This window comes from Chiloscyllium plagiosum, chromosome 19 (genome assembly GCF_004010195.1).
Source record: "Chiloscyllium plagiosum isolate BGI_BamShark_2017 chromosome 19, ASM401019v2, whole genome shotgun sequence".
Lineage (NCBI taxonomy): Eukaryota > Metazoa > Chordata > Chondrichthyes > Orectolobiformes > Hemiscylliidae > Chiloscyllium > Chiloscyllium plagiosum.
This window is the reverse complement of record NC_057728.1, coordinates 9,334,179-9,356,828: the sequence shown is the minus strand read 5'-3', so window position 1 is coordinate 9,356,828 and position 22,650 is coordinate 9,334,179. Positions and strand designations below refer to the sequence as shown.

The following is a 22,650-nucleotide window of genomic DNA, read 5'->3' as shown; positions in this document are numbered from 1 at the left end:
GACAATAGGCTGAAAGGCTTGTACCTGTACTGTAACTCTTCCATGGTTCCACAAATCAGTGCAGAAACAAAATACATTCCAGATGAGGTAAACAAATTTGACAACGAATGAAAAAGGTTAGAGAATTCTCAATGAAAAAGCACAAGTATGGCAGGACTGTGTTGATTGATTTTCTTCATTTCTAACAGCTTTGTGTCAACTAGCTGTTTTTTAATAAAGTGGTTCTGAAGGGCAAAATATGCGAATGTCACTTAGTGCAGTGTAAACATTTTCCATGAGCAAGTATCAGATGAGAACCTGTTAAGCTGTCATGAATTTTACCTGCTCAAGTGTGGTAGCTGTGAACTGCATTGCCTGATTGTGTTGCTGTTCCAACATATCCATATGAAGCTCATCAAGAAATTCATTCCGGTCATCATCAAGCCATCCTTCATCCAACTGGCAGAAACGGGGAAGAGACAGGGTGTTACAAAAAAGGGCATGAGGGCACGCTCCAGTCACATAATACTGACTCTCTACCATGAAACAATCTTACATTGCTGTCCCGTGCACCGTAACAAGTGCCATAAATGCATTGCATGATGAAACCTGCAGATTCAACTGTTCCTCTGGTATATTCTAGCTGCCACCAAAAACATTGACAAAACCCCCCGCCCACACTTTCTAAACCTCGAGATTTGCACTTATATCGCTTTCCATAACTCTAGACATTGCACAAGCAATGTGCAGATATTGCAAAATGAAAGGATGCACTAAGTGCAGTTTAACATTCTAGCTCATCATTGCAAATCCCAATGGAACCCGACATTGTACTTCATTCTAAGTACCAATTCAGGTGGATAATGGACTCATTTAGGGCCATGGGATCCTCATATTTAAAAAGAAATCCTGCAAAGGATACAGGTGGAGACATAAAATACACCAAGAATCATAGAATCCCTACAGTGTGGAAACAGGCCCTTCGGCCTAACAAATCCATACCGACCCTCCGAAGAGTAACCCACTCAGACCCATTCACCTATCCTATTATTTACGGCTGACTAATGCACCTAATCTGTACATCACTCAACACTATGGGCAATTTGGCATGGTCAATCCACCTAACCCTGCACATCTTTGGATTGTGGGAGGAAACCGGAGGACCTGGCGGAAAATCACGCAGACATAGAGAGAATGTGGAAACTGCACACAGACAGTCGGAATTGAACCCGGGACCCTGGCACTGTGAGGCAGCAGTGCTGGCCACTGAACTTTCACTCAAAACCTCATTTAAGCCAAAGATGATGTATTCTCTCACTTTCATTCTGACATAACAATATAATTTGGCAATCGCTGCAAATTTCACTGCTGGTCTTGATGGTGCTTCTACAACCTTTCAAACTACTCGCAGACTCATCGCATTGATGAAAATTTGACAGACGCCTATCCTCGACCACATGGAGGAGTCGTCAACACGACACTTCTAGTATCACCTTGATTCCAACTGTCCACACTGGCTATGGACGGCAAGAGAGAACAACCAATCTAATAAAAACCTGGGTTCATGCATTAGTACCACTTCAATCTCTGCGGTACACTGTCCATGAGTAATCCAAGCGGACATGTAGAAATGTAGTGCTGAATGTTAACGCCTCCACAATGCCTAACCTGCAGCCGATACTCGGCTGAAAAACATGTCATCAAGCCCAGTTAACTGAAGGCTCCTTCCTGATATCTCATGGCATCATAATGACCTGTTATGTTCACTTCAATGTCAAATGTGAAAGATGTCTCTTGTCGAGAAACTCTCCACGACCATTCCAACATGTGAAAGACTCCCTCCACACAGCAAGCTAATTTGTTCTCAATGCAATACTTGCCTGAATCTCTGGTCTGGCAACCAGCAACAGAATGTTCCTGCTTTCCTCGCTGGACAGTAAGGCCACGGCCTCCTCCCGATCTTGAACGTCCTTCCCATTTATCTGCGAGAAACAAACAAATCGTCAAGACAAAAAGGCAGCTGTTGCTCTCACACTGTTGACGGTTGACATTGGACAATGCAAATGACAACTCATCTCGGTTAAGAATTCACATAGCTTTCCACTTTGTGACCAAAGCAACTGACACCAATCGATTAGGAACCCTCTGCACAGCATTGCTATCAATAGACAAAGGAATCCTGACGTCAAAAGAAGCCTTAATGTTCATCAATGCTTAACATGTGCTCCATCGACCGACAGATAACCACCAACTCCAATCACTGACACACGACATGTGCCGTTCACCTCCCTTCCCTTTAGAGATAATGGATGCGTCCGTCGCAGGTTACACTGCAGCAATTGGCATCAGCCAACCCCCACTTGGACGGGGAAGGAGGCTGCGAAGAAACATAATGCTGCCTGGTCTCACGACAGCAGCTGCATCGCTAGCAGACCCACGACTACTTTACACTGTTGACACCGAACCACAACGTCATTGTTTGGGTTAAAACACAAACGTTGTTTGGACAAAGGCTCACTCACAATGCACCTTTTCACTACGCAGGAAGAAACAACTTGTTAAATAAAATTTGAAACACTGGAACTTTTTCAAAACAGATCCCAAAAGGTAATTCACGCAAAAACTGAGGAGGTTATCTTGTTAATACTTACATATCAGTACTTCCAAATATCAGTAGCGACAAAAATGGTGAAGCTTCTTCAATGTACCAGACCCACCAGAACACTTAATGGACTGTCTTCCTATGCTCCTGCTTACCAAAACAAGATATGTCCCCATATACTCCTGCAATTTCATTAACAGCAGGTCAAAGTATTATCAAATTTAGCCCAGATTCAACTAGAAAGCTTGCCCTGCATTAAAGCAGCCCTTGAATCTCCAATACACCTGACTGGATGCCATACAGTTGTCACTGATTTAATCTCTTTATGCTCTGCTGAATTGACTCAAACAACTGCCTGACATGTGGGACTGCCTTAAAACGAGTCACTCCCACGTTACCAGCAAGACGTGACTGCTTCTACTAGGCGTACACAAAATGGTCTTGACAGGAAACCTAACCTCTTTATTTCTCACCTGAATCAGATATTGTGCACATGTATACCCTTCAACTTTTCCAAATTGTAAACAAATAAAAATAATCCTTCACTAACACTACAATTGCATACTTTTGTTCACAGTTTGCGCTACTCTCCCCAATAAACCCACTCCACCCACCCCCCAAACCCGTAGTATCTTCCCCTGCAACCTAATAGATGCAAAGCCTGCTGGCATAGTACCTCTATCACCTCCATCCAAGGCCCCAAACAGTCCTTCCAGGTGAGACAGAGGTACACCTGCCTCTCCTCCAACCTAATTTACTGTATCCGGTGCTCCCAATGAGGTCTTCTCTACATCAGACCAAATGTAAACTCAGGGCACGTTTCCCGAAGCATTTCAGCCAGGCCTGCAGGGGCCAACCTGACCTCCCAGTCACTGCCCATTTTAATTCCTTTTCCCATTCCCTCTCTGACAAGACCATCCGCGGCCTCCTCCATTGCTGCAGCGAATCAGACCGCAAATTGGAGTAACAACACCTCATCTTCCACCTGGACAGCCTACAGACTGAAGGAGTCAACATTGAGATCTCTAATTTCAAGTAACCTCCCTTTCCATCCCCGACTCCCTTTCCAGCTCCTCTCGCCCCAATCCCCCCCCCACCCCCACCACCTCCCCCCCGCCTTAATCTGCAGCTCCCCTTACATCCACCCCCAGTCCCGAAGAAGGGCTATACTGGAAACGTTGACTTCTCCACCTCCAGATGCTGCCCGGCTTGCTGTGTTTTTCCAGCCCCCTGCTTGTCTGCTTTGGATTCCACCATCTGTAGTTTCTTTGTCTCTAACTGAGTTATGAAATGAAGACAATATTTGCATCACCCCAGATCGAGTACACAAACAACACAAACCAAAAGCTCTGATGACACCAACTCTCCTGTAACGCTGAAGCTCAAGTGTGACCACAACTGTACCAACATGTTGTTGAAAAACTGATCCACCTGCCAAATGCAATTCTCCTATTCCATCTAATCGTAAATAAATCACGCAATCAGCCAAGAAAATGACTATATACTTTCTGTTCAGGCTGAAATAAAACTGTGGGCTGTATTCCCGATAACATTGAGAACTTTCAAAATCAATCTCAAATTTCACCACCCTTCGCAGTCATGTGACTCAAACAAACACACAAGGATTTCCACCAAATCCATAAAAAAATCACTTTCTCTGTTTTAAAACACTACTGCAACTAATTTCGCAGTTCCAAAGAGTCTGTCCGCGATCGTCACTTCAAATATTGCACACTCACTTCACTTGATACAAATTATAAACTTCTGCTGATGTAGTCACCATTACTGAACCAATTGGGAGGAAGGCTCTCAAATAAAACATCACACCCAACGGCAGGAAGAGACATTAGGCCAACTGCCGACTTCATTAGAGAGATGCACACATTAACAATTTTTTTTAAAATGACATACGTTTACAAAGGGAATTTCACAGATTGGGGCCTCGATGAGCAGATGAAGAATGGACCACGTATTGCTCTCCGATGTCATGCAAGAATGAACAGAGGTTTGATTTGAAGAAATGTTGCAGATCTGAGTATTTTGGCTGAACAACATTTTACACATTGTGATACAAGATGTTATCTCCTTGAATTTGCCCATATCTCTCTTTGTATCACTGACATTCCCACCAGCACTGCTATTCCACCCCCAAACACCAGAGAGACATTGTTGGTGACTTTTTAATTGCTCATTTATTCCAATAAATGAGCAGCTTCAATGTCCAGACTCAAATGATCTGCATTATTGAGAAGTCAATACACATTCCCTAGTAAAATTGGAGAACATTACTGACAATAAACAACTCGTCGCTTTCTGTTTCATTTCTACATCCACACCTTTTGCCTTTGCAGTTGAAGTGAGAATTCTTCAACTCCACTGTTATATAGGTGGGAAAGCATTTCCCTATCCTTGAAAGTCCAAAACCTAATTTGAAGTTTGCTCCATTCCACTCTGAATTCGCCCACAACAACACGTCTCTGCTCTACTCTATCAAAACTATTTTGCCCTTCACATACCTTGGCTGCATCATTTCAAGGTCTTCATCCATTCAGATGCACACAATTTACAACAGTAGACTTACACAGTGCCTTGCCTGTTTGAAACACTTACTGCTCTTTTGCACTTCTTACTGAACTACAAGTTTTTTAATTTCAACTATACATGCACAACCGTATTCTAAATGGAATATTTGTCTGGGCTGAATTGGAATTCTGAAAGCGAGCACACTTGCTCCAAGGTATTGCATCCCACGTTAGAAAATTCCACTGATACTTTTGCCAGTTAGCATAACCTTTAGTCTGTGATGTTCACAGAGACTTTGTAGTTACTGTACCAATTACCCTGTGCCTCCGGCAAAGAAATCAAAGAACCAAAAGAAAGGTGACTGAAGAACAGTGAAATTCACAATGATCTTGGAGGAACCTGTCTGGGAGAGGTCACAGCACAGAAACAGATAAGTGGATTTTAAGCGTGGCCTTAAAATACGTCTGCAGTAGCGAGTACAGTGGGTTCTATGTTTTATTAAGCAACGTCCCTTGATTAAACTTAAAATATAAGCCGTATGTATTAATTTAACCTGGTGTTTTGTAGGGGAATAAGACAGTGCTATTTTCTGGGTCTGTAGATTGAAAGAAGCAAAAATGGCCTTTAGTAGAGTGGTATGCTTTTCTTGTCAGATGTGGGAATTTAGGGAGAGTTTATGGGTTACTGAGGATTATATCTGCAATAAATGCCTTTGGTTGCAAATCCTATTGGATCAAATGGATTGGTTGGAGAGGCAGTTAGAGGCAATCATGAATTTACAAGAGTAAGGGGATGTGAAGGATGGCAGTTATAGGAAGGGGGGAAAGTCTCAGATACAGTCACATAGATGTGTTAACTCCAGGAAAGGTAAGAGAGGTGGGCAGGTAGTGCAGGAGTCTTCCGTGGCTATTCCCATTTCAAACAAGTATGCTGTTTAGGAAAATGTAAGAGGTGATGGATTCTCAGGGGCACACAGCACGAACAGCCAAGTTTCTGGTATCGAGACTGGCTGTAATGTAATGAGAGGTACATCGGGTTCCAAGCGATCAATTGTGTTAGGGGACTCTCTAGTCCGAGGTACAGACAGATGTTTGTGTGGCCAGCAGCGAAAAATCAGAATGGTGTGTTGCTTCCCTGGTGCCAGGATCAAGGATGTCTCAAGGGGGAGAGGGGCCAGCAGGAGGTTATTGTACACATTGGAACCAACGATATAGGAAGGGAAAAGGTTGAGATTCTGATGGGAAATTACTGAGAGTTAGGCAAGAAATTAAAAAGGAGGGCCTCGAGAGTAGTAATATCTGGATTACTCCCGGTGCTAAGCTAGTGAGGGCAGGAATATGAAGACAGAGCAGATGAATTCATGGCTGAGGAGCTGGTGTACGGGAGAAGGATTCACATTTTTGGATCATTGGAATCTCTTTTGGGGTAGAAGTGACCTGTACAAGAAGGGCAGATTGCACCTAAATTGGAAGGGGACTAATATACTGGCAGGGAGATTTGCTAGAGTTGCTCTAGAGCATTTAAACTAGTAAATTGGGGGGGAAGAGAGAACACAGGGAGATAGTGAGGAAAGTTTCATTCTGAGACTTGTCGAGAACAAAGGTGAGTCAAACAGTCAGGGCAAGCTGGGACAAAGCAGAGAACAAGGTAGGTCTGATAAACTAAACTATTTCAATGCATGAACTCAGGGCATGGTTAGGAACATGGGACTGGGATAACATAGCAATTACAGAAACATGGCTCAGAGATGGGCAGGACTGGCAGCTTAATGCTCCAGGGTACAAATGCTACAAGGAGGACAGAAAGGGAGGCAAGACAGGAGGGGGAGTGGCATTTTTGATAAGGGATAGCATTACGGCTGTATTGAGGGAGGATATTCCCGGAAATACATTCAGGGAAGTTATTTGGGTGCAACTGAAGAAGAAAGGGATGACACCTTATTGGGATTGTATTATAGACCCCCCAATAGTCAGAGGGAAATTGCGAAACAAATTTGTAAGGAGATCTCAGCTATCTGTAAGAATAATAGGGTGGTTATGGTAGGAGCTTTTAACTTTCCAAACATAGACTGGGACTGCCATAGGGTTAAGGGTTTAGTTGGAGAGGAATTTGTTAAGTGTGTACAAGAAAATTTTCTGATTCAGTATGTGGATGTACCAATTACAGAAGGTGCAAAACTCTTGGGAAATAAGGTAGGGCAAGTGACTGAGGTGTCAGTGGGGCCAGCGACCCTAATTCTATTAGTTTTAAAACAGTGATGGAAAAGGATAGACCAGATCTAAAAGTTGAAGTTCTAAATTGGAAAAAGGTCAATTTTGACGGTATTAGGCAAGAACTTTCAAAAGCTGATTGCGGACAGATGTTCGCCGGTAAAGGAATGGCTGGAAAATGGAAAGCCTTCAGAAATGAGATAACGAGAATCCAGAGAAAGTATATTCCTGTTAGGGTGAAAGGAAAGACTGGTAGGTATAGGTAATGCTGGATGTCTAAGCAAATTGAGGATGTGGTTAAGAAAAAGAAGGAAGCATATGTCAGGTATAGACAGGATAGATCGAGTGAATCCTTAGAAGAGTATAAAGGCAGTAGAAGTATGCTTAAGAAAGAAATCAGGAGGGCAAAAAGTGGACATGAGATAGCTTTGGCAAATAGAATTAAGGAGAATCCAAAGGGTTTTACAAATACATTAAGGACAAAAGGGTAACTAGGGAGAGAATAGGGCCCTCAAAGATCAGCAAGGCGGCCTTCGTGTGGGGCTGTAGGAGATGGGGCAGATACTAAGAGTATTTTGCATCAGTATTTACTATGGAAAGGGACATGGCAGATATAGAATGTAAGGAATTGGATGGTGACATCTTGAAAAATATCCATATTGCAGAGGAACAAATGCTGGATGTCTTGAAACGCATAATAATGGATATATCCAGAGGACCTGATCAGGTATACCCTAGAACTCTGTGGGAAGCTAGGGAAGTGATTGCTGGGTCTCTTGCTGAAATATGTGTATCATCGATAGTCACAAGTGAAGTGCTAGAAGACTGGAGGTTGGCTAACATAGTGCCACTGTTTAAGAAGGGTGGTAAGAACAAACCAGGGAACTATAGACCAGATCGTTGGTGAACAAGTTGTTGGAGGGAATCCTGAGGGACAGGATGTAAATGTATTTGGAAAGGCAAGGACTGATTAGGGATAATCAACATGGCTTTATGCATGGGAAATCATGTCTCACAAACTTGATTGAGTTTTTTGAAGAAGTAACAAAGAGGATTGATGAGGGCAGAGCGGTAGATGTGATCTATTTGGACTTTAGTAAGGCGTTCAACAAAGTTCCCCATGGGAGGCTGATGAGCAAGGTTAGATCTCATGGAATACAGGAAGAACTTGTCATTTGGATACAGAACTGGCTCAAAGGTAGAAGACAGAGGGTGGTGGTGGAGGGTTGTTTTTCAGACTGGAGGCCTGTGACCAGCGGAGTGCCACAAGGATCGGTGCTGGGTCCACTACTTTTCATCATTTATATAAATGATTTAGATGTGAGCATAAGAGGTATAGTTAGTAAGTTTGCAGATGACACCAAAATTGGAGGTGTAGTGGACAGCGAAGAAAGTTCCCTCAGCTTACAATGGGATCTTAATCAGATGGACCAGTGGGCTGAGCAGTGAGATGGAGGTTCTGCATTTTGGGAAAGCAAATCTCAGCAGGACTTATACACTTAATGATAAGGTTTGCAGGAGTGTTGCTGAACAAAGAGACCTTGGAGTGCAAGTTCACAGCTCTTTGAAAGTGGAGTCGCAGGTCGAAAGGATAGTGAAAAGGGCATTTGGTATGCTTTTCCTTTATTAGTCAGAGTATTGAGTACAGGAGTTGGGAGGTCATGTTGCGGCTATACAGGACATTGGTTAGGCCACTGTTGGAATACTGCGTGTAATTCTGGTCTCCTTTCTATCGGAAAGATGTTGTGTAACTTGAAAGGGTTCAGAAAAGATTTACAAGGATGTTGCCAGGGTTAGAGGATTTGAGCTATAAGGGGAGGTTGAATAGGCTAGGGCTGTTTTCCCTGGAGCGTCAGACGCTGAGGGGTGACTTTATAGAGGTTTATAAAATCATGAGAGGCACAGATAGGATAAATAGACAAAGTCTTTGCCCTGGGGTCAGGAGGTCCAGAACTAGAGGGCATAGGTTTAAAGTGAGAGGGGAAAGAAAGAAATGAGACCTAAGGGGCAACTATTTCACACAGAGGGTGGTATGTGTATGGAATGAGCTGCCAGAGGAAGTGGTGGAGGCTAGTACAACTGCAACATTTAAAAGGCATCTGGATGGGTATATGAACAGGAAGGGTTTGAAGGGATATGGGCCTGGTGCTGGCAGGTGGGATTGGGTTGGGATATCTGGTCGGCATGGAGAGTTGGACTGAAGGGTCTGTTTCCATGCTGTACTCTAATAGAAATTCCTGGCAAGGCAAAGGAACGTCTCAATGAATTCTGTGGATTGCATGTTTTGAATGTGTTTTGTAACTTTATTTCTTACTGTTTGCAAAAATACATTTCTGTTTCATAAAATGGGATTAAACTTGTAATAGGTAAAGCCATGAGTCGATAGTTAATTGCTCTTTACGTGTATTAAAATGTACTTATTTCTGATAACCCCCCCAGCTTCAGAGGTGTGGAATAATGTGAGCAATTTCTGTAGACGTGATTCCACCACACAGGTGATTCAGGAATGCTACGGGTTTAGATCACGTTCTTACCTTTTGCTGTGATCCCAGACTAGCAGGGCGCGGTGATCACTTCACTTTCCCAACTATGTTGTGACATCCCTAACGACAATACTCACAGTGTCTTTGCTGAACAAAAATCTCTCATCCCCTGTGTCACATCAGAAAAAGTGCTCAGCATTTTCAAAGATCTTTGCATCCTTTGCTGATGCCTAGCCAGCACAGATGTTGGTATAACCTCTTAGCACCTGTACACTTACACCGTGATAGAGAATACTCAGGAGGCCAAATATTTTCTTGACACTTTATCAACTGCTTCTACCTACTTTACACACTGCTCTGCATGAGATCCAGATTCTCCTTAACGTCACTCCACTTCGTAAACCCAACTATCGTTATTCCAACATACAGTACTTCAAAATACAGCGACAACTTTCTTCTACCACATGCCACTTCGTCAGCCTTGTGCTATGCTTCTCAATTCTGCAACTGTTCTCCTCGCTCCTTGTTACATTTTCATATTTTGTTAGCACAAGGTTCAATGGCATAGGATACACTGTGCTCTGGTCCTGACATGGTCTTCATCAGCAGTAGACAGTGGGGATAAAGTACCTCATTCCAGGTACACCTTGTCAAGTTCTGAAATCAGTTGCATGCATAAAATTGACCAAATGGTCAGGACACATAAGGAAATACACATCTTCAGGTTTGAAAGGATAGATATACATAACTGGCAATCTTACACAATGTTGTGAGTAAAAAGGTTCATAAAAGAATGAACACCCAATGATTCCCACTCCAATAAAGCAGCTATTACGTGACAACTGTTTCTAGTTATTTTGAACATTTCATTTTGGTACAGGTCCAAGTTATTTAGGAGGATCCAATCTGATGGTTGCTATAGTGATTACAGCCTGAGCTACTCGCCTCAACATTGTAAAGCACCAGCTGCGGTATTGTATTTAATGCACAAAACTAGGAGACATCCCGATGGAATTAAAACGACCCTGAGCTTATCGCTCACGTGCAGCATTGCATTCAGTTGTATATGTCAGGAATGACCCTCAAAGGCAGTCACTTGCTCGCTGATCTCTCTCTTTTAGGGTCACTCATGTTATGGTCAGCCTTTCTTCCTCAGTCTCACCCACAGGGGCTGTGAGATTTCCCTCACACCAACATTTCCCTCACACCAACGTTTCCACCTAGACTTACTTGAACGATCCGATCGCCCTCTCTGATACGCCCATCTTTCGCCGCAATGCTGTTTGGGTCGACCTGGAGAAATGAAAGAAATGATTAAGGTTAAGCGAATGAGCAGAGAATTTGACAAACGATTAAAAGCAGCCATCTAAAGCAAGCAATCGAAGATGAATGCAGTTAGATTAGATTCCCTACAGTATGGAAACAGGCCCTTCGGCCCAACAAGTCCACACCAACCCTCTGAAGAGTAACTCACCCAAATCCACTCCCCTACCCTATATTTACTCCTGGCTAATGCACCAAACACTATGGGCAATTTAGCATGGCCAATTCACCTGACCTACACATCTTTGGATTGTGGGAGGAAACCGGAGCACCCAGAGGAAACCCACGCAGACACGGGGAGAATGTGCAAATTCCACACAGACAGTCGCCCAGGGTGGGAATCAAATTGGGTCCCTGGCGCTGTGAGGCAGCAATGCTAACCACTGAGCCACCGTGCCACCCAGTTATTGAATCTGATTAGATGGCAGAATAGGTTCAGGGGACCAAACGATGAGTTTGTGTGCTGACAATCAACAAACTTATACGCTTCAGTGCCATTTCTGCAAAACTCAAGTTCGACCTAGTATCTCTCAGTTGCAATCTCAGTCCCCTCAGAAACAATACTGTAAATGTGTGCACCCCAAATTCGAATCCAAGTTTCCTAAATCAGGAAAGAAACATCCAAAGCACTTGGACATGCCAATAGAATAGGGACTCTAATTTGACTGATGCAAAGACTGACTTAAAGGAAGGTTGGATATGAAACACAAGTCAATGGTGTTGGAAAATACAGCAAGACATTCCAGACCATGAGGGAATAGGTAAATGCACAGTGATAACAGAGGGCAAGAAGCTCTCAGCCAGTCACATTGCATAGCGATTACTAGATACTGATTTCGGGTACGCACAATTACAAAATAGTTTCTGAGGGGACTGCAATTGCAACTGAGAGATACGAGGTTGAACTGGAGTTTTGCAGAAATGGCACTGAAATGTATTACAAAGCTGCAACATTACTCTTATGCTCAGTTCCGCGACCAATAAAGGCAAGCATGCCGAATGCCTTCTTCATCACCCTATCTTTTTGTTGATTGTCAGCACACAAATTCATCGTTTGATGCTTCTTCTCAAATTGGCATTAAGACCCACAAGCCAGAAACATTTTTCACATAATGGGACCCATATCAAAAGGATCAAGATCAGCAAGTGGATTTATCGAGATCCATTCGAGAAGGGAGGGAGTGTGGACCGAGAGTACACTTCAATGGAATTTTCCACTGTTCCCAGAATAAACCAAGTGAGAAACTCTGATGTTTGCCTTGACACAGCTGAAGAGGCCTCAGCGCAGGATGCTTAAAAGCCCAGTACCATGCGGCCGACCAAAGTGCGTAACAGTCTGAGATGTAAAATGGAAGAGAGGATCTGAGACAAAAGAGGAAAATGGCAGAGACTTTTGACAAGGTACAAGGATTCGTTGTGGAGTATGCCAGAACACAGATCATACAACTGTGCAGCACAGAAATGGGTCCTTCCGTCAACATTGTTGTGCTGAATATGATGCCAAATTAGACTAATCCCTTCTGCCTGCCCTTCATTCATATCCCTCCAATCCTTGTCTATACATGCATTTATCCAGAAGTCCCTTAAATGCCCCTATTGTATCTGCCTTCACCACCACTCCTGGCAGAGCATTCCAGACTCTTACTACTCTCTATGCAAAAAACAAATTTGCCTCTCACATCTCCCTTTTAACTTACCCCCTCGCATCTTAAATGCATGACTGTTAGTTTTAGACATTTCAACTCTTGGAAACAGATTCTGACTGTCAACCCAATCTATGCATCTCATCATTTTAGAGGCTCCTATCAAGTCTCCCCCATAGCCTCTGCTGCTCCAGAGTAAACGACCTGAATTTTTCTAGCCTTTCCTTTAATCCAGACAGCATCCTGATAAACTTCTTCGGAGCCCTCTTCAAACCCTCCATGCCTGGCCTGTAATGTGGCAACCAGGATTGAACATAAAACTGTAAGTATGGCCTAACCAAAGCTTTACAAAGCTGCAACATTACTCTTATGCTCAGTTCCTCGACCAATAAAGGCAAGCATGCCGAATGCCTTCTTCATCACCCTATCTTTTTCTGTGGCTACTTTCAGGGAGTTATGGATTTAGACCCCAAAATCCTTCAGTATATTAATGTTGTTCAGGGTCCTGCCATTACCTTAACATTTCATCTCCCAAAGTGCAGCACGTCACACTTAGCTGGATTAACCTGTATCTGTCACTTCTCTTCTGGTATCTACAACTGATCTATACCCTGCTGTATCCTTTGGCAATCTTGTACACTATCCACAACTCGATCGATCTTTGTCTCACCTGCGAACTTACTGACCCAACTGCGTATGTTTGCATCCAAGTCATTTATATACAGCTATATCGCAAACAGCAGACATTCCAGTACAGACCCCTGGGACACCGCTAGTCACAGACCTCTGAATAGACTTAGCTACACTAGTGCTCTTCAAGAGATCCAACACCACTTCTTTCTTGATCTCAAAGTACACTAGCGCATTACTATGTTTCACACTAATCTCACTATCCTGGGTGAATACTGATACAATGTAACTTACTTAGGATTCCACTCATATCCTCTCCTTTATCTTTGAGCGAAGTGTCCTACCTTCTCCCTAATTATCTTCTTGTTTTTGATGTATGTATAGAATGCCTTGGGATCCTCTTTAAGCCTACTAGCCAAGGTCAATTCATGGGTCCTTCTTGCTCTCCCAAATCCCTGCTTGAGCTCTTTGCTGCTTTCTTTATATTCCTCACAGGCTCTGATTTATGTTTGCTTCTTTTTTCCTTTTGACTAAATTTGCAATCTCCCTTGTTGTCCAAGGGTGCTTCGCCTTGCCATCCTTGGCCTTCTTCCTTTCTGGAATGTGCCAGCCCTGAACTCTGTTCAGAATTTTAAATGATTCCCAAGTGTCAAATGTGGACTTGCCTGATAACAGCTCCTCCCAATTAACTCTCCCTACCTCTTACCTAATACTGACGTAATTTACTCTCCCGCAAGGTCCTGACATACCCTTCGCCTATGTATCGCCAGATCGGCACTACCTTCGCCTATTCGTTTCTCTCGCTTGACTTTGGATTCCTGTTTCAACAAATTAGGTCTCTGAAATGTTCCTCTTTTGTTTCTCAGTTGTGATGGGCTTTTTTACGTATTGTTGCCAAATGGTCTCAGCAATTTTGTGGTGTAATGATTGCGATGTTGAATCAGTTTCGCTACATTCTAGATCTTCAGGACTGGTCTAATCTGGTCAGAGGCAGTTGGCTTTGAGCTGGCACACTCTCGGTGAAATAAATCCTGTTTTGTAATTTTGACAATGAGAACCACTTGAAGTGTGGCTTAATGGCTCCTTGATCACTTCAAAAATAAAAGATCAAGAATATGATTCTGCTGTGTTTTACCTCTGCATGTCTCAGTGTTTCGTGAGACACTGCCTGTGGCTTATTTTGGTCTATGTTTTAGAATAATCCACCTCCCAGACTAGAAATTCTCGGTTAAAAGTCACACAACACTAGGTTATAGTCCAACAGGTTTATTTGGAAGCACTGGCTTGCGGAGCAGCGCTCCGAAATAAACCCATTGGACTATAACCTGGTGTCGTATGATTTTAAATTTTGTCCAACCCAGCCCCTCCACATCATAGGAATTCTCAGGTAATTTTCAACAAGACGCAGTGATCGGTGATCTGGCGATACATCACTACGCAAGGTCATGCTTTGTCAGGAACACCGCTCCTTCTGCCAGGAACAACCCTTTGGACTGTACCCCAGGGTGGGCCCCGGGCAGGAAGACTTCCTTTCCGTACTTGTCGGTGCCTCCGTCTGAAGCGCCCTTCCCTTTCATCCGTCAAGGTAGACCCCATCTTGCTGGATACGAGTTCCCTGCTTGTAGCTCTCTCTCTCTCTTTCTCACGCTCCCCTTCTAGCGAGCGGGGGTGGGGGGGGTGGGGAAGCCCTTTCATTTCTTTTGGCTTTTCCCCAAAGGAACCAAATACGAGATTTGAAAATCACTTGCTGACCCAGTGACCATTAAGGTTTGGAATGCACTGCCTGGAACTGTTGGGCAGTCAAGTTCAATCGAAGCGCTCAAGAGGACATTCGATAGAAACAACATAGAAGGGAGTGGGCAAACTGGGAATATGGTCGGAATGCAGAGCCAACGGAGCAAATGGCTTTCTATTGTGTTACAGGTATGGTAATTCTGTGCTATGGTGACTTCGATGATCCTTTGCATTTGGAATGGATGGACTGACACGATTAGCTCCCACTGAAAAATGAATGCGTTTGCCAAACAAGTCGATCCAATGTTGCCCTTGAAATCTAATAGAGTCATAATAACTTTGTCCATCAGCAGCAATACACTGTTCCTTCAGTTAACCAAATACTTAACAGCACAGCACTACACCGACTTGAGAAGTGCAAACATTACCTTGCGGAAATGACTGTTCGGTACCAGACATTTGCCAGGGATAGCTCTCCAATTGTATTCAAGTGTCCTACACCTTTTGTATCCCTTTATACCCAAGCTTCCTACATTAATTCCATTTTAGATGCCTTAGTCGCTACCCAAAATCATACAAATCTGGGCACGGATGTTCGACTGTAGGCAATTACAGATGCATAGCAACAAGCCCAACTGAATAGTTTTGACTTTAACTGTCCAGAGCTGCTGACGCTCCTATATCAGAGCTGAAGGAATGAATTGTTGAAGCTTCCAATGCAGCAGGCATAATTTCAACTGCACATCTCAACAGTCTCCTGACAACTGAGAAACCGAACAGGTAACCCTTCCTAAAATGTGTCTGCATTGAAAATGGCAGAGAGCGCATCGCAGACAGAGAACGGCCCACCTCAAAGTATACACTGCAATTATCTGATGAACTTGGCAGTGAACCTCTCGCTGCACTGACTATAACATTTCCTTGATGAATGCAATGCCTTCACTCTTCCCCACATCCCTGCAAGCAATCTTTCAATTAAGAAGCCAGAGCCCTGACTGATGAAAGCATTGGTGTAAAGAGACGGCATGTGTGGAAAGTACATGTGATTTCTGTCATTTAATTTTCCTTCGCTCTGACAATGTTCAGTAATTAAGATCTACCATTAAAACATTTGCTTAAAATAAACAGGCTGTAATAATCATATTATCCGGGCGATGCGATTTACCACAGCAATTACAAGTGACAACGCTTGGCGCACTGCCAAGCCTCAACAGTCAATTTCATGATAGGCTGGCGCTTCCTTCCACAGGAGCTTACCTCGCTCACGTAGATGCCACTGTCGTCCTCGTCGTCGTCAGTTCGGTAGCAGACAGTAAGGCCTAGCTTCTCCTGGCTGCTGATGCGGCACAGCTCAACCTCCTGAAAGAACACACACAGTACTGGCCGTTAGTTACCTGTTCTGTTTCTCTCACCTCTACTGCCTTACACTGTGCCTTGAGCCATTTGGCCTGTTTCCAAAACACCAAGAATTTCACTCTCCTGAGACACTTGCCTCCCATTCAGCTGGCCTGACCAGTGTTTAAACACGTCATGTGTGCTGGTCATTGCAAAATATTTTCTCACAAAATCCTGTCTTGTGTAAAGGATGCTTGCAATGACTGGAGCTAACCAGTTCCCATCATGTACTTTTGAGACAGTGACTGACAAAATATGCGTTCAGTTCCAAGGGGAAGTCCTGATTTAGCACACAACTGTTTCTGGAAACAGTGACAGCAATGTCTTCAAACTGGAAAAGTTTAATTCAGAGGTGGTACCCCGTCTAGTCATCATAGAAGGCGACATTGAGGCAAAGGCTGGTTTGTCCTCCCCACGTCAGTTTCTCCCTTAACTTTTTGCCATTAGCTCGAAAGCAAAAGTGGAGATCCGTAATGGACAGTAAAAAATAAATTACACCACCGAATACAAAGATGCCAGTTAGGGAGGAAGCAGCACCTTACATGGCTTAAACTGAAGGGCAGCAAGAGGGGAGTGGAGACACAATGTCTAAATCTACAAGGTACGGGAGCACGTTTATACCAAAGACCAGCATCTCCAAGACAATGACCATCAGGAACTCCTCTGTGATATTTCCAGGAGTGCCAAATGCAAATGGAGCCTGTCACTGGGCCATGATAGGAAGTGGTCAACCGTCAGTTTCAGGGACATCCAGACTGCATTGCAGCTAGGTTCTCCAGCTCAGGAAACAAACTGGGACAAAGGAGATAAACAAATGCTGCTTGTAGATCTTTTCTCACATTGTTTCCTGGCAGGCATGGAGCTGCACTTCTTTTGCCATGACAATGAGTGTTGGCACACTGACTCATCAATAAAACCGCAGCATCTGAACCCAACGCTGCCTTTACCCTGAGGAGGGATCACTGCCAATTAAGTACAGGAATCCTGATTAATTTCATCTCCCTTGCCCAGTACAACCTCTTCACTACCTCTATTATAGGCCATGCCTAGAAATACATTCTGGAGAAACTATAAGCGAATGCTCCCAACACTGTTCAGTACGATTATTTCTGCACCTCTATCACCCTGTTCAGCTCTGTATGACAACATTTCACATTGCTAAAGTGGAGGGGTGGGGGCTGAGTAAAGAGTCAAGAAAGCTGAATTGAAGAGCTGCCGAGAAGGAGAAAAATCAGTGGCAGTTATGCAGAAAGGAATAAAGAGAACAAAATAAACTAGAGATGAAACACAGAAATAGATACATCGACATTCTCTATTACTCAATCAAAAATTTCCTTTCGACATGCCAAATGACATACACTGGCCAACCCTCACAATATGGAATCCACCTTGGTTAGAGAACCTACTACATGGTACTATGACCTTTGAAACTGGATATTGTTTTTTTAAACAACCAGAAAATCTCTTTTTCCACATCTGTGATGTGCACCATTGTGCAATAGCCAAACTGTAGTGAGTTACTATTCCTCACTTTCCAGCGAAGGAATTCGACCAAGTGAATGACTACATTTCCACAAACTCTCAATCCTTCTTATATAATGCAAACACAAGACCTATAGTCTTCAACGACGCAGTCAGCAACGGAAACCCCAAGCGATCGGCAGAGACCGTGAGAGATGGTAGTTGAGCTGAGCCCGAGGCAACAAACGTGTACGAGATAACTTATAGTTCCTGTCAGCAGACACACTATTATTGTCCAGGTATTTGCCAATCTATACAATACCACAGTGAGTTCCTGTTTAATGGAGACTTTATCAATAGTGGCATATGCAATCCTTTTTGGTCTACACTGTCTCAATTCAAAATTCTTTTATTCATATTAACAATGGCAATCTACCAGAGAATTTAAAAAAGTAAGCTTCATCATAGGGGAAGTTTGGCTAAATTATTTTGGACATTCATATCTTAGCCACTCTGCCACCTTGTGACTAGTCACACGCAGGTTCCATTTACACAAATTTGACCGTGAGAATAGCTGGACGGAAAGGTGTCATTTGGCTTCTTGGGCCTGCAGCGCCATTCGACTAAATCAAGATTGAACTAAAGTTCAACTTTTATTAACTATGTTTATGACGTTGGCTGTTTTTGCAATAGCATTTGTTTTCCAGAAGAGTAAACAGTGTGCCAGGGCAGGCTACTTAGAGACAAAACAAACCGCAGATGCTGGAATCCAAGGTAGACAAGCAGGAGGCTGGAAGAACACAGCAACCCATCATCATCAGGAGGTGGAGAAGTCAACCCGAATCCTAAAGAAGGGTCACAACGGAAACGTTGACTTCTCCACCTCCTGATGCTGGCTGGCTTGCTGTGTTCTTCCAGCCTCCTGCTTGTCTACCATGGTAGGCTAGTTGGCCACAAGACTATCACAGCCAAGCTGCATCCTATCCTCGGCTGACAGAACCCCACAAAAGTTGTCTTTCAAAGCAGGAATGACAAGTTGTGCTTTTGCCTCCAAAGCCCAGGATGCATTGAATGCAAAGTGTTTAATGTTGCCTCTCACCGCAGGCTTTGTGTTTCAGTATTCGCTTCCAGATCATTTAATGTGGAGTACTTCACATAAACTATTGTCGTTTTATGCAGTGACTCAGGAATTGAAAAGAAAACCAAACCGAAAAGATGCAATTTATGCACAGAATCATAGAACCACAACAGCACAGGAGGCCATTTCGCAAATTGTGTCTGTCCTGTCTCTTTATGGGTGACTCAGTAAACCCGACCCTGCTTCCACCTTTTCCACAGAGCCCTTCGAATGCCCTCTCTTCAGGCATTTATGAATTTTTCTTTTGAAAGCCATGATTGATTCTGCCTCCACCACACTGTCTGAACGTGAATTTCAGATTTTAACCCCACATTTTTTTTTACAATTTTTTTTAAAAATAGAACCTCTCCTTGACCTGAGAAGTTCATCATCCCTACACCTCCTCCACAGGCAGAGATGTTGGAACTTTGGCTCTTAAATCAAGTGCACTTTCTATTGCAAAGTGTGGTGCTTAGCCAGAGTCCTAGCTCCCAGTTTGTACTGAAGTAGTTCACATTAGCCTAAATGAAAATGGAGCTTTGAGTGGGGGCAAGGAGGGGTGGGTGAATCAGCATGTAGGACAGCGGCATCTGAGACGATATTACAACTGTTCTCAGAGTTCTTCCTCTGTGGGGAAGTGATGATTCCTACTTGTTAATTCAGTGACCTCTGCTGGACAGAAATGCTTGAAGATAGTGAAAGAACATTCCAGATGTGCTTTCTGTTACATGCTGCGATCAATACTTCATCTCCTTGTGCAATCATGGTGAATCATATCAAAAGGTGTTATGGACGAGACCCTTCAAAATATTTGAAAAAGATAGCCTAGCTCCTTTTGTCTTCTTATATAAAGGTTGACATGAAGTGGCGCTTTCCAGATGTGATGTGATCGGCCAACAGCTCAACATTAAGAAAAACACAATTTGTTTGAACATTGTAGGTAAACTACAAACAGAAGAAAGAGACATTTAGAATAACTTAACTTGAAATTTTAACCAATAAACAGATACACTAACTATTACTAATCAACTATTCCAATATCTTAATTCAATCTTTTAAACATACCCCTTGGCAAAAAAGTAAATTCAGACACAGGTTTGGAGGGATATGGGCCAGATGCTGGCAGGTGGAACTAGATTGGGTTGGGATAACTGGTTGGCATGGACAAGATGGACCGAAGAGTCCATTTCCATGCTCTACATCTCTACGATTCTATGACTCTATGACATTCCCACATGCAGGGGGAATTGAAGAGTGTGGTGCTGGAAAAGCACAGCTGGTCAGGAAGGTGGGAGTGATGGTGATAGGTCGGAGTGGAGGGTGGAGCAAATAGGTGGGAAGGAAGATGGACAGCTACACCGTTCAAGAGAGCGGTGCTGAGTTGGGAGGTTGGGACTGGGATAAGGTGGGTAGGAGGGGAAATCCAGAAACTGGTGAAATCCACATTGATCCTGTGTGGTTGAAGTGTTCCCAGATGGAAGATGAGGCATTCTTTCTCCAGGCGTGCAGTTCTCCAATCCAGGAGGGAAACATTAGCAAGAGAAAATCCAGAGAGTGTGGCATCCACTGAAGCTCCAACTGTTGAGACTCCAACAGCTTCTGATGCTACTTGAAAAAAAACACCCAGAAATCTGGATCTGAGAGAGTTGGCTACACGCATTCAGGCTATTTAAAAAAGGCCTCACAAGTAGTTTACACAAGTGGCCTGCAATAGCCAGTGTGGTGCCTCTGCCTCATAATTGCTCTTCAAAAAAAAAAGACAAAATAAAACGGACAGTATCATCACAATAGGCACCAAACTCCTTTCCTATCCAAATAGCCCTATCTTCAGATATTAGGCTCAGTTATGCATTTGCTGTGTTTGAACATGGGCATTAACTGAGCATATGATCAGATTCAGACATGCTGCTGCTTTGGGTGGATTGTCTAAAGATACAAAATCAGAAATTGCTGGAAAAACTAATTGGATCTGGCAGCATTTGGGGAAAGAAAGCACAGTTAGCGTTTCAAGTTTAGTGACTCTTCTTCAGATTTCTGATTTTGTGTCTGACTTCCACGATCCCACACTTCTGAGCCTACTGCCAACTCACCCAAGAGAACAGCTAACAAGTCTGCATTTATAAAGCCTCTTTAATGTCCTAGAAGACCTTAAGGATTTTGCAGATAACTGAATACTTTATAACTTTCATCACTAGTGCAAAGTAGGTTAATAACAATGCCTTCTTGTGGAGGTGTCATGTTTCTGTGGAACTACTGTATATGGACTTTGCATACATCTTTAAGACTGAAGGAATTGGGAAAAACTTGCAATGATTTAAATATTTGTTTTGCAAACTAGTTTTCAAAGCTATGTGACCATTTTTTCCAGTGTTTTGAGGGTGCTTCTTTTTAGGTAAATCTCTTCTCGATACATTTTTAGTTTGAATCAATCTAAGAAAGTGTATCTAACCTGCCAGCCATAACTGTATTAGAGTCTCCACACATTCTCTGCCTGTTGATGGTTGTTCAAGGAGATTATGATTCGAGGCAGTTCTTTTCATCATACAAGCTGCCCCACATCACAGTACTCTGGTCCTTCAGCCAATGATGGATACGTCTAGAATTGTAATTAAAGTTGGGCTTTCCCTTCCTATTAGACAGGGTGTGAAACGACAGAAAACTTATCTGGAAATCACCAAGTCATTACAATCCCGACTCTATCCATGGAGCGAGAAAACAAATTTGAATATAAATCAGCCGTAAGTAGAGGTATCCATTTAATTTGACATGTTGAAGATTGTGTTGACATGCAGAAAAGCAAACAAAGAATGAATGTGCAGCTTTGCTGAATTGATCCAGCCAAGGACAGACAGACAAGGTAGAAGGGAAAGCTCCTCTCCACAATGTCATGGTGCATGACGCAGGGAACATCATTCCCTGTAATTAGTAGAGGGCAAATGGAAGCAAATGGATGGGCAGAGGACAAAGAACAGAGACTTAAAGGAAATGAAATGAAAGAGGGAGAGTAGTAGGGATGGAAATTAAATACAAGGCAAGGACAAACAGCACAGGAGATGAGAAGGGGAATTAACTAAGAAAGACAAAATAAAAAAAATGAGAAATGTAAAGGGAGTAAGGAAGTGAAAAGAGAGAGAAATGAGATAGAAGAAAAAAGGAACAGGGAGAGGAAAGATAAGCAGAAGCGGAATAAAGTGATGAAAGAGAAAGGAGATGAGAAAGGAAGAATAAAAGAGATAAGATAAGAAAGGAAAAAGAGAAAATGACTACACATTGACCAATATCTTGAAACAACACAATACATCACATTGTCAGTAAGGCACAGAGTCTGAGGAGTAATGGAATGCTGTTGTAAACTCAAACAGGCCCGAGTTTTAATTTTCTCAAGGCACTAAGCCAAAGTGAAACACAAAAGAAATCCTGAGAGCCCTTCCGACAATCTCATTCCATCCTCATTCCCTGGTACAGAGCTGAAACATGCTGGGCATTTCTGACTCTTAAATCTTTCCTTAACAAGTGCTGAAAAGAAATAAATTTGAAGCGCCCTGACATA

At 43.1% G+C, this 22,650-nt stretch overlaps 1 protein-coding gene across 4 annotated transcripts in view; it reads right to left on the bottom strand.

The window, feature by feature from the left end:
* Positions 1–22,650, bottom strand: part of pdzrn4 (PDZ domain containing ring finger 4) — a 478,752-nt gene that overhangs the window by 5,459 nt on the left and 450,643 nt on the right. For all 4 annotated transcript variants that reach the window (XM_043709044.1, XM_043709045.1, XM_043709046.1 and 1 more), the window contains 4 exons: positions 16,385–16,486; positions 11,028–11,090; positions 1,860–1,961; positions 322–438 (listed from right to left, as the gene is read on the bottom strand). In XM_043709044.1, coding sequence (XP_043564979.1) covers positions 322–438; positions 1,860–1,961; positions 11,028–11,090; positions 16,385–16,486 — 384 coding nt within the window. The remainder of the gene's footprint in view (positions 1–321; positions 439–1,859; positions 1,962–11,027; positions 11,091–16,384; positions 16,487–22,650) is intronic.